This window comes from Sphaeramia orbicularis, chromosome 4 (genome assembly GCF_902148855.1).
Source record: "Sphaeramia orbicularis chromosome 4, fSphaOr1.1, whole genome shotgun sequence".
NCBI lineage: Eukaryota > Metazoa > Chordata > Actinopteri > Kurtiformes > Apogonidae > Sphaeramia > Sphaeramia orbicularis.
The window spans coordinates 37,263,662-37,276,716 of record NC_043960.1 but is presented as its reverse complement, the minus strand read 5'-3'; the positions used below and the strand labels follow the sequence as shown (position 1 = coordinate 37,276,716).

The window sequence follows — 13,055 nt, the reverse complement described above, 5'->3', positions numbered from 1 at the left end:
TATGAATGCTTTTCTATGTCTCTCAGTCCTGGGGTTAGTCAGTCTGTAGCTGCTTTTCTGGTTTATCAGAATAAGATGAAGAGGATTATCTTGATTTTCCAGATGTTCTCAACCATCCTCAGTTAGTGTCTCTCCACCACATTCCCCAGTGTGTCCAGCTTCTCTCCAAAAACACATTTTTTTCACCTTTTTATTCGGACGTTCTGTTTCTCATTGTCTGATACTGCCTCCCCAGACATTTATGGTAAAATTGGAGATAAAAAAAAAAAAAAAAGGCTGGACAAATCTTACAAAAGCTGCATTAAATAAAATGAAAGAGATTTGATATAAAAATCCTACTTCAAACACATGGTCTGAAGCTGTTTCTCAAACTTAATGGACATGGAATGGGTTGCAGAGCTGCTTTTATTAGGTTCCCAACAACAGAGGAAATATGTAGCAATAATCTGACATGTGATTTCATGTTTTTTTAATTAAAATCTCATCTAAAAATAGATTAGATAGATAAAAACGTTTTCATAAGTGTCAACCTCAGTTAAATCATGTGAAATTCAGGAGAGGTGTCAGTTGTAAAGGATGTAGCAAGAGGAAAATAACCTTGTGAAAGACAGAGTAAAACAAAACCAATGTAATGGATACAACTACACAAATGATGTAAAGGAAGCACCAACACAAACAAGATGTAAAAGATGCAACAACACATCTATTTTTAAAGTACAACCAAAGAAAGATGCAATAAAATAATAATAATAATAATAATAATAATAATAATAACTAAATGATCATTTAAAAAAAATAGAGACATAGAAAAGATTTTTGAGACAATACTTTGACAGTAGAAGGATTGAAAAAAACAGACAGTAGTTTATTTTTTTATTGTATTTTTTTTTTTTTGTTAAATTCATGTACTGAAAAAACACCAGATTTTCCATTTGGGCTTTTAGCTGAAAAGGTTTGGCCCCTGCCTTTGAGCATGTTTTGTGAAGATTTGGAGTAAACATGTAGAAATTTTATCGTTTTGGTTTAATGAACTGCTAAATACTCTTGGATGATACATGTGCATTTACCTAGGAAAACTCAAAATCGGAATGTTTGCTCTAATTTGTTTGTTTTTTTGTCCACATGCCATAATACATAAAATATGATCAAGTAAAAGTCCTATAATAATGTTTATCTCTGATGTTTTTATAATAATAGAATAGACTAAATCTTTATTGGTACTGTTACAGGAACAATGAAAATCAGTTTAGCAGCTCTGTTCTGTTTATAGATATTAACACTCCACATCTAACACACATGACACCGTCATAGCAGCAAAAAACTTTTTTTGAAGTCAAGCTACAAAATAATACACTTAGTCCTAGAATATAGAGTCATCTCATTAGTGTTTAATAACAATAAGTTACACTGAAGAAATATATTTCATTGTAAAACCCCTTAAAATTTAAAAATTCCAATGTAATAGAATATTGTGCAATAGATTTGGAGCCCTTGTTTGTTAACAAGCTGCTGTCGTCAGCATCATGTATACATACGAGCATACACAACATTTACAGCATACAGTACAAAATCATATATCATTTCCCACATCAAAAAAAAAGAAGAAAATCACACTAATGCATAGCGCCAAAATGTGTCCAGTAAAGTAAGACAGCATTGTATTTTAGCTGATACCAACACAAGAGAGAGCAGCAGCATGAACTTTACATATGTTTACAGATTCTCTTCAGATTCTCTGTAAGTGAACACCATGGCTGTCCATGCACATGTAGACAATGATAAACAGTATGGATCAGCACCAACATGACACAGCAGTGTGATGAATAACTGGTTCATATAAAACTCTCTCTTGGCTTGTACTTTAAATCTCAGTTGAGTTTGGAGCAGTCTGTGGTCCTCGTCACTATGGCTGTTAATGAATAAAGCGGCTGAGGTCTTCGTGAATCTCTGCTTCATCCCAGGGTCCGTGGATGTTGTCCTTGTGTCTCTGCAGTCTGACAAGTAGTAAAGGACAGAGCAGTGTAACACTACCTAGGGCCAGGGCCAAAAGGATAGCTCCGCCTGGGGACTGGGACCCCAGACCACCTACCCCTATGATACACACTCCCACACACACCCCAGTAAAGTGGCTCGGAGCCTTCTCCCTTATCTTCTGTAACAAGCAGGGCCACAGGGCGAAGACCAGCAGGGCACAGCTGAGCATGGCAAAGGTGTGTAGAGCCCCCGGCAACCTGGACGCCAAACACACAGAGGCAAAGAGGGCGGCGTTAATGGAGAGGCTGCCCCTGGGCGAGGGCTGAGCGTACGGGAACGACACCAGATGGGCCAGCAGCATCACAGCTGACATGGCGTACACTGTGTCTGTGCTCACAGACTCTGTTAGTGTCTTCAGAACCGGCGAAAAACCAAAGGTGAAGGACAGGAAAATAGTGGCACTCTGCAAGTCTGCCAGACGGGTCCGCGGCTCACAGCTGGATTCTTCCTGAGAGATCAAAACTTGGTGAAGTCCATAGCCTAGCAAACCACTGATAAGGCTCGTCCACAAAAGCATCTCAGGGGACAGGAGGCCCTGCAAACCAAGGAAACAGGCTGGATTAATGAGGCACTTCATGAACATCAGTCTATACACTTATAATAACACAGAACTCTTTTCTGAACATGGTGAATATTTTATAAACGTTTACCTGCTCCATGTAGAGCCACAGGGTGATGAAAATGGCCACACAGGACAGCTGCTGTCCAACAAAGCCCGCCTCTTTCACCACAGCCCAGTAGCGGTACTGACGGATGCCCTCGTTCCTTCTTAATTCCTCCAGAAACCGCTGGTCCACATAGTTGTCAGGAAATGGTTGGCGTTCCCACAGTACTTTACGCCAGGACACAGCTGGACCCGGGACACTGTCTGGCCCCATCACCCTGAGCACGCAAACACACAGTCATATGAAGGAGGAGACATTTATAGGGGTACAGGGTCTACTTCTGAAATCCAACGATCACATATATCATCAACTGAGGAAGTGATGATGAATGCATGTTGGGTACTGCTTTATTAGGTATTTGTGTCACTGTTGAGTGTGTTTTATATCCAATATATGTCTTTTTACTTAACCTTTAAAAGGTGCAGGAGACTTTCGTGAGCAATTTTTCATCCAATCTGTAAAACCTCAGTCATAGCCTAAGTATTACGAATCTGATTACTCACCTGAATCTCTTGCATTACGGTGAACAATTTCCAAGTGCCATCCACCATAAACAAATTTTTTGTCACGACGTGCATTGTGGGAAGCGGAGGCTCGTGCTGCGAACCTCCCCACAGTGGCAGCGCGAGCCTCTGTTTCCCACAATGCACGTTGAGACAAAAAATTCTGAAGATGCCCGAGTTACCTCCGGGTTCTGAATGTAAACATATGGTATTTGTTCATGGTGGATGGCACTTCGGAATTGTTCACCGTAATGCAAGAGATTCAGGTGAGTAATCACAGAAAGACTTACAGATTTGTGATACTTAGGCTATGGCTGAGGTTTTGCAGATTTGATGAAAAATTGCTCACGAAAGTCTCCCACACCTTTAACTATGAAAGATTTACTGATATTAAGAAACTCTCCATCCTGGACAAGACAGGCAGCAGCACCATGGACAAGGTTTAGACAGGGTTGGGTTCTTACATAGTGTAATTTTTATAGAAATGACAATAAAATGCCACGTGTACTCGACACATATAAAATAAATAATATACAACCACTATTAATAAATTAAGTCACAGTACATTACAGTTGCAATGAATATGTTTGATAAGTGTCAGCTGTTGAAGAGCTACTTTCAAGACTTTCATTAGGTTTTTGTTTACAGGCTTGAACACATTTAACCATATGCTGCCTAGCCAAAAGAATTCAAACGTCCAATATTTCACTGATCATCACATGTGATTCACTTTGATTACAGAATTTATTTGCTGTTACGTTATTTCAATGAGCTTATGCAATGTCACAACCTTTATTTCTGTTCAGAGGTACATTGATTTTTGTCAAAAATCTTGTACTGATGATGGGAGAGTCGAGTAAAGTCTTCATCATATCCCAAAGATTCTCACTGGGGGCTCAGGCCTGGATTCTGTGGTGGTTAATCCGTGTGTGAAAAGTACATCTCATGCTCCCTGAATCATTCTTCACAATCTGAGCCTGATGAATCCTAGTACTGTCATCTTGGAATACAAGCTACAATGCCATCAGAGAAGAAAGACATCCACTGGTGGAAAAACCCTGTTATTCCGATAGTCAGCTAACCTCATTTTTAGACACTTAACCTGAACCTAGACCCCATATCATAACACTGCACCCACATGGTTGTACAGTAGGCCCTAGGCATGATGGGTAATCATTTCATCCTTCTGTCTTCTCACCCTGATGTCCCATGATTCTAGAACAGGGTCACATTGGACTCATCAGACCACATGACCTTTTTCCATTGAAACACAGTCCAATTTTGATGCTCTCAATCAAAGTGATGGTTGTTAAAGAAATGAGAAGCTTCTCATTGTATCAGTTAACCCTCCGGTATCCGGGTGCACCTTTTAGGCACACTTTGCACTTTGTGTTAAAAAATTTCATATTATTTTTCACAATTTTAATAAGGTTAGAATTCAAAAGTTGTTCATTTTTGCATGATCTTTAAAATTCTGGCCACCAACTAAAATTTGCACATTGTAAACAAAAGAAAATTACAAGACTAGCATCTGTCTCCCAAGTGTGCCTAAAACGCACTATTCCTTCCATTTGATATGTACGATTAGGGCTGACCTTAATTTACAAAAAAAAATCAAATTAGAGTAGAAAAATAAATCAATATATAATATTTAATAGCTTGATTTATAGGTGTGCTTTTTTGACACACTTGGTGACAGATGTTAGTATTTTTGAACATTTGACCTAGCGCCAAAAATAATCATGCAAATTAACCAGTGTTGGAGTTAATCATTGACATATGCCAGGCTGCAAAAATCACATAATATGTGATCCACTTTTTATGTAGTATATTGAAAAAATACATATTTTTTGTGTTTTTTGCATCCACAAAAATGGTTTGTTTACATTACAAACATGACATTTAAAGGGTTAAAAAATGTGACAATTATTGAGTATTTGGTATTTTTATTTACGGCTCAAGTTGATGAAATAGAAAAAAGTGTAAAAGAGTTAGAAACAAACTGTATGAAAATGTTTTGACATTATTCTACAAGTGTGCCAAAAAGGCACACTTGGTGCTTAGTAAGGGCCTTGCTGGACAGGATACCGGAGGGTTAAAGGGTTAAAGAACTTAGGAATCTGAGCTATTTGATTGATTACATCAGGGTTAGTTATTGGTCAGGCTGTGTGCAAGCCTGTGGCCAAGTATTATTTCGACATTGAAAACTATTTAAAAGACCGAGGGGCTTAGGATGAGATAAACAGACTAATAACATCAATGTTTCAGTGTTTTACTAAAATGTCTGTTTTAATCGCGACAAAACCTTCAATACACAGAGTTACCATAATCTGTTAGCTTCAGCTGTATGTCAGCTAACTCGGAGGTAAGACAGATTTATTGTGAAAATGTGACTTAAATGATTTCACCACCAGTTTTCTAAATAGAGATTTAGAGGATGTTTTGTGTCATCTTGTGAGGGTTGACGGTTGTTCACTGTGAGCTGTTTATTTACAGAAACATCCAGCTGTCAGAAAACCCCAACACGTTATATGTTCCCCGTATATAAACATTAGCATTACTACAGTCATTCCAATGTTAGATTCGTGTGAAAGAGTTTTATTTTACCTACCTAGGATGGGATTTAAGTCAGCTCCGATGCTCCAACCTCATCATATCATTATCCCGGAAGTAGAGCTGTGTATGAGTATCACAGCCCCCCCGCGCACACCGCCCCCTGCTGGTGAACTCAACAAACGCACCTTGGATACGCCTTTATTTTCTTTGTCTATTTGTTTGTACTGAACATACATGACCCTTCTCTACTGACATTACGTGGCAGCATATCCCACAGACCAGATTTCAGACCAAGTGGTAAAATAACCTTTTAAAACAGTTATTTCTCATGAGATCATGTTATGTTTGTTGATAGTGATATTCATCAGTTGTTTCATCTCATCTGACATTTAGCAGCTTCCATGTGCAGACATCCCAGCCTCCTGCCTCTCAGGTGAAGGCTCAGGTGGACACTGGAACCTCCAGATCCTGAACAGCACCAACAGTAAACAAAGCAGTGTGTACAGTGTGTTACTCAGCATGAACAAACATAGAATGAGAATAAATGTCCAGCATTATTGTTACTCTTTATGGGACTATCTTTTGGAAATTATACTTAAGTTTCTAAAATATGCAATGCATCTAATGTCTGTTAGATCATTATTTGGTGGTATGAAGACAAAGGGTTCATCTGCACAACAAATAACTTGCCTGTAAAGCATCTGAAATCAAAGTCTAATTTTGTAATGATGGTAATGAAAATGAACTAGTCAAATACTGTGTATTTTCTTTTTTTTACAATTCCATCACCATGTCTGGCCTGTTTCTAAATTCCAGGAGTATCTCATGGTCAAACCACTACAACCAATGGGTACTGGTAGAACTATTAAATTAATGGTTTTATGGTATCACAGTGAAAATGATTCATGTTTATTCATTTAAAACAATGGAAGACATAGCATTCAGAAAACACAATTGTTTAATTTACACATTTACAACTACAGAGCATGAGTTGAATAAATACATAAGGTCACATTCTCCCTTACCCCACTAGCATCAGGGTATTAAAAAAGGTTTTTTGGAGACTGTGAGGCTGTCAACTCAGAACCTTCAACTCCTACTCAGTAACGTATTTATTTTTTATATATTGTTAAATTGCTTCAAATCAGAAACATGCTTAAATTGTAACTTCATATTACTATTCCAACATTCATAAGACTTACAAAATCTCAAAATGAAGTTGTCAACCATGAGATCAGCTGGACAGAGGAATAACAGATGGTAAAAATGAGGCAGTGACCATTCATAGAAACCCACAAGTCAATGTGATACACATGATGCAGGGCAGTTTGCTTTTCTTAATCATTTACATTTCATTAATTTTGGTTTAACTCATTTCATATTAGGGCTGATTTATAAAGGCATGAACTCATTGCATCTTTGTCTTAAAGCAGCTGGAAAATTAGAGGATGGCACCATGAAGCTCTCAGCCAAGACAAAGTGTTCCCATGGTTTGACTAAGAAGCTCAGCAAACATCAATAAAAAAAAAAAAATACTCTCAGTAACCATAACCTCAAACCATAAGGTCATTTCATACTTTTCCATATACCTGAAATAAGACTGAGAAAACTTGAGGCTAACACTGCACCCTAACCTACGTCAGGGAAAGTGGTGAACCCATTTACAGATCTAATGGATTTACCCTGGTAATTCTACAAAACACTTCAGGACACATAAATACCCTGTGCGCCAGCGAAGCAGGGTAATGTTTTTGTTCATGTCTGTCTGTGAGACCAGTATAATGCATAAATGGATGCATCAATCTTATGTACATACTGACTATGAACATCTAGAAAAGTAGATTTTGGTGCATCTAGCTTAAGAATAAACAAAATGAATTTTTGTTCATTCTTATGCACAGTGTCATTTTATATCATGATAGAAAATATGAAGAAATATGTTATTCTGTGGCATTAGAGTCAGTGCAATGATCAAACACCAGCTGGTAATGTTGGCTTTACAAAGTGAATATCAAAACTTAACACATTTTTAAATAGACATTGCAAAGGCAATGAATGGCTCATGCATATCAGACTGAGCAGTGCACCCATGTAGTAGTGGCAATGACCTTCCAGGTGTCAGTAAGACAGAAATAGATTGCTGTCACCAGAGACATAGGCAGACTCGACATCTTCACACAGTAGGTGGCTGTAAGCAGACACCTGGCAGCAGCCATGAGGCTTCACAGCAGAGCAGAAGGCCACCACTGACGGCAAAGGGAAGTAGAGCAGTAGTTCTTCCGAGATCTGGAGATGATCCATTTCCTTTTCTTCTAGTTAGCCCACAGTCCCTTTGGGAGCCAAACAGTAGCAGCATTGACAGCGTGACCCTAACAGAACTTTTTTTTTTTTTTTTTAAATATTGGAATTAAAAGAAAAGTGAGACTATATTTCTAATGGCAGTTCATGGAGGGGGATTTTTAGGGTCTTACAAACTGGGAGCTTCTATAAATGCAAACCACTAAGGCATCTTAGGAGCACGAAAGTGTAAACTTTTATGAAATGAATTATTGTATTGGAAGACATGATGGCAGAATCCCTTTCTTGTATTCCTGAAGAAATAAATTCTACTTTTTAAACACCGTGGCACTTCTTCATCTAAAGGTTCAATATGTCAGATGTAGTGAAATCCAGTGGTGAAGCTGTAGATTACAACCAAGTGAATACCCCTCATCTCACCTTCTTCTACAGTAGCTACTAAAAATATTTTAAAAAGCCAGTAACTGTTTGGGTTACATGGATATTAACACTGGTCCACACTCACAACATCAAAGCTAATGTACTTTTACAGTGGATTTCATTCACTATTAAAAAAATAAATAAATTTAAAAAAAAAGCTTCTGTAGAAAAATGGCAAATCAGAATGAAGTCCATGGAGGGAACTTGGTCTTTCTGTAAATAAACAGTTCATTCCACCATGATGAAAGCACCATTCTTATTTTCTTTTCTTCAGACTATACACTGATGTTGTATTCTACTTCTGTAATCAGACCCTTCTAAATCTCCCTAGATCTTACACACTGAACCTTTAATCTTAACAACTGAAGAAAAACATAGTTTACAATTGACCACTGCCAAGTCATAACTTTGAGTTCTGTTAAAAAATTATTCTATTATAAACTTCCATGTTAGTTAAGGAATTACAGCAACTAGGGAGCTCTACCAAACAACATACATTATTTTAAGAGAGCAGAGTCTGAAAAAGACAGAGGGTTAAAAAAAGTACAGGGGTTGACAGATGCAAGAAGACCCTGTTCCAAACTCCCTCATACTGCAGTGGACTGAAAATCAGAGCGGTAACTGTGGCAAGATTGTTATTAAGCATGTTGGGAAAAATATGTGTGTATTTGTATGTAATTATAACATCTTGAGTTTCAGTCCAGAGCCAAGACAGATGCTGAGAAGATTCTAAAGGTATCTGGGGACAAGTGCTTTCCTCTCTCTGTCTTCCCACATAGGTTGGTGTTATGTACGAACTTTCCGTTTATCCTCGAACAGGGAGCGGACCAAGTACACCTGAACCCCAGATACACACACCATAACAATGAGATTGACTATGGACCAAAAGTTCACTCTGTCAAAGTTACTCTCCTGAAGGTTTCGGTCACGAGCCTCAAACGCTCGGAGCACTGTTTGGACTTGCAGACTTTTGCCTAGTCGAGCCTTCACACTGTTGATGGTGTCCTGAAAAGGTAGACACAGACAATTTATCAGAAAAAACCCAATGTTTGACATATAGTCAGAAAGAGAATGTATAGAGTAGAGAATGTAAGAAGAACTAAAGGCTAATATATATTTTCACTACAACAGAGCTACTTGTATGTTTGAGGGACTCTCTACTGTCAAACAGCCTAAGTGTTTGTTTCATAGTTGCATCAACCCTGCTATGGTACCGTGTTGAACTGAGATCTGTTGTGAAATCAGCATTTCTTGTCTTTGCCTTTACACTGTCTGAACATCATTCCCTCTAGATTTTCTCTTTAGTGCCTGATCATTTCATGGCTCACTCTGTGGTATTTGGAACAACTTTCAGTGAAGTCAAAGATTTCAACTGAAAATCCACATCTCATCCCTCACCCACAGTTCCTTCAAAAAACACAGAAATCCTTTGCTACAAACAGAAAGAAAACTCCAAGGCATTCTCTTTAAGCATTAAAATGCCTTTATACTCATATTCTGCATTTTAATGCTGAAAGAGAATGCCTTGGAGTTTTCTTCTTGTTTTTTATCTACTTTATGAATCCCTTTTCCAAAGAGCACCTCAAACAAACTCTTTTTTGGGGTCCTAGAGGCATTCCTTCCCATGATTTTTTAATCCTTTGTTACAGTTGGTGTTTGCTCTTTCTGTTTTGGATTTTTTAAGCTAAGGGGATATTAACTCAAATCTAGTAGCTGAATGCTGCAATACAGCAGAAAGAAGAGGAAATGTGGCAGACTCAGTTGAAGGTGATCCACTCCCTCTGTGGAGGTAAAGTATTGAAGACATGACAATTCTCATTTCTATATGATTATACACTAATGAAAACATAATTCTGACTATTACATTACCACTTTTGCAGTTAGATCCTAACGCTTACATGCTGGACTTTCAACTACCTAATGCATGAGGTCTTATTAAGATAAATTATTTCTAGAGGGAGCTTTGAGGTCATTAACAAAGTGTATCAAACAGTTATGTTACTACTTCCATGAGAAAACAATATGCGCCACAGCTGGAGCTTAGATTTCCTGTCTTTTACTGGGTGGTGTCTAAGTGACCTTTAACACAAATTAAAGCGGTTTCTGGTGAAGGGGTAGTGCAGGCTACTGTAGCAAATGTACCAACAATTGAATGATCCCATTTAATAGGTAAGGGTTCAAGTCTTGTCTATTCTTGTGACATTCACCTCGGGACAATGTATGTGTATGTGGTGGCATGTTTGCTATTTTGTTGGGAGGCTGTTTGCTCAGTCACGTTGCACCCCTTGTTTCACCCTGTGAATGCACAATATGTGGCACAGTGACAAATATCTGAATCGCAGAGGGATTAAAACATCAAAAAGAAAGAAGCAAGCACATAAATCAAATGTTGAATGTCTCCCTAATGTCTTTAACCTTCAATAACTCCCAAGCATACAACTTATATTTGAATGACTGTCTTTTACAGACCCGGTGCATCCTCACCATGATGTCCTCCAGCTTCATGTCCAGTATGTCTGTTCCATGGACATACTCTTTCCAGTCATCTGGGTCTTCATCTGTTTCCATGTTGTCCAGGATCAGCTCAAAGAAGATGATCTTTTCAGAGACGGCACTGAACGTGTTGTCAAAGCAGAACATGTAGTCTCCATCCTCGGTTTCAACCCTAGAAAAAAAACATATTTTATGGGTACGCCACAATAAATAGTATGGTACACAGTATTTCTCTCAGATGTACAATGTTACTCACGTGTGCACTCCATCTGACTTGCGGTAGTCACTGAAAAGAACTTGACCAGAGGGAGAAGAGATGTAGAAATCTACGTCAAGACCTGCACCATCTAATACCTGAGAACGGTAACACAGATAAGAAAGTGGGGCTCATTAGACAACTGACAAAACATGAAAACTCTGCAAAACTTCTACTGTGCTGCTGCTTTATAATGAGTGTTTTAGCAGCAATACAATGGGGCTTCAAAAAAATTGTGGAAAAGGACAGTTGGAAAAAACTGTTTAAGTTATGAAGCTTATTTTTCAACATATGCTCCATCTAGGTCAATACACTTCTGCAAACATTTATACTAGCCTTTAAGTCCATCTGTGTTTGACATAGGCCCATGCAATATAAACCATATCAAAAGTATGTTCTTCCTCCACAAACTTTTTGAAGCCCCCTCATACATTTAACCCATAAGGACCCAGTGTGATTTCTGTGGCAGTTTCCAAATTAATTTTTCTCCCTATTTAACCCTTCCTACGTGATTTATCGGCATTTATCATAATATTATCTTCCGAATTCAGCATTTTTTCTAGTGAAAATCATCTATTTTCCTATGTTTAATTGACTGATCATGTAGATGTTCATAAAAGCTCAGAGTCAAGTCAAAGGTTATTGTATCAAAACAGGCAAAACTGAAGAAAAAGTGACTTTTCCAGTAAAATATATCATTAACTGAACATAAACCAAGTGTCTCCATCCACTGTTATTGATCAAACTCCATGGGTTTTGCTGGTGAATCAATGTTGTAGAAGATGACAATGTTTCCACGTTCACTATGGAGCCTCTGAACCTCCATATCTGATGACCATGAAAAGATGACAAACTGCATTTTACAACAGTTATTTACATGTACTGATAGGATGAATGGATGAAGAGTTTAGATCAGTAGATGCTTTTTGGTCGATGGTGGATGTTTGGGTCTTTATGGGTTAAATTTATATTTCATACATTAAAATCTAGTTTGTAAGTGTCCCTGTCAACTTGACCTTCACTCTATACTGGATAAGCATGGTTAAGCTGCCCTGCATTGTAGACACTACAATAGATAGAGAGAATGAATGAATGAGGTGTCTCTTTGAGTTAGCTTGATCTCTAGACTCACAAGAAGTCAAGTCAGAAATTCGTTCAGAGCTGCAACCTGCACAATGATCGGACAAACAGGTTCTGAACAACATAAAAACAGGGATGTAAGCCATATAACCTCCTGGATCTCTTCCATAACCTATTAACATTGAAGTAAAACAATGTCGTTTGTAAGATCGTTACTTGGAAAAATAACTTATCATACAGGAAACTAAGATTAGTGTCAAAAGAGGCCTTAATAGTTTTGATAAATGTATTAAGTCAGGAATGATTAGTCTGGTTTAAGGGTTCGGAAGACTACAAATAGACATAGTTTTAGTCTGCTCAGCTAACGTATCAGATCATACAGAATGTTATGATGGAAGTAGGAGTTTTAATGACCTGATATTCAATCTCCAACGAGGCATCTTTCTTCATAGTCTGGTAGAAACACTCCTTTCTACCGGCGGGTAGACTGAATGTGAAGTCGCTGTCTAGAGACTGAGAGAAGGCAGCCAACACCACAAACCTCTCCGAGAGTAAGGCAACAAACACGGACAGCACACACAAAAACACACGGACTACCTCCATAGTCACACCTACGGGCCTAAAAGTCCAAAAAAGTCCCAACGATACTACAGCTGCCACTTGCCAGTCAGAATATTTAATAGAAAACGGCGAAGGCGCTAAGTATGTTCGTCCAAACTTCACTCTGTTGAAATGTTCTCACACAGTAAT

General features: G+C 38.2%; 2 protein-coding genes across 5 annotated transcripts in view; both read right to left on the bottom strand.

Moving 5' to 3' along the window:
* Positions 1–13,055, bottom strand: part of tmed5 (transmembrane p24 trafficking protein 5) — a 24,172-nt gene extending 11,117 nt beyond the window's left edge. Inside the window, exons 1-4 of one of the 3 annotated variants that reach the window (XM_030132164.1) lie at positions 12,720–13,055; positions 11,226–11,323; positions 10,961–11,141; positions 9,235–9,481 (exon numbers count right to left, since the gene is read on the bottom strand). In XM_030132164.1, coding sequence (XP_029988024.1) covers positions 9,263–9,481; positions 10,961–11,141; positions 11,226–11,323; positions 12,720–12,908 — 687 coding nt within the window. In that variant the 5' untranslated portion in view covers positions 12,909–13,055 and the 3' untranslated portion in view covers positions 9,235–9,262. Of the gene's footprint in view, positions 1–6,698; positions 9,482–10,960; positions 11,142–11,225; positions 11,324–12,719 lie in introns of those variants that run through there. The other 2 variants (XM_030132163.1, XM_030132162.1) reach the window with 2 other exon arrangements.
* On the bottom strand, positions 840–5,903 carry pigc (phosphatidylinositol glycan anchor biosynthesis, class C). 2 transcript variants are annotated; one of them, XM_030132160.1, is made up of 3 exons: positions 5,814–5,903; positions 2,685–2,916; positions 840–2,569 (listed from the first exon to the last, which is right to left on the bottom strand). In XM_030132160.1, the coding sequence occupies exons 2-3, from the start codon at positions 2,910–2,912 to the stop codon at positions 1,913–1,915; spliced, it is 885 nt and encodes a 294-aa protein (XP_029988020.1). In that variant the 5' UTR covers positions 2,913–2,916; positions 5,814–5,903; the 3' UTR covers positions 840–1,912. The 2 variants fall into 2 exon arrangements, with proteins under 2 accessions (XP_029988020.1, XP_029988021.1); XM_030132161.1 differs by having other exon boundaries at positions 5,810–5,883.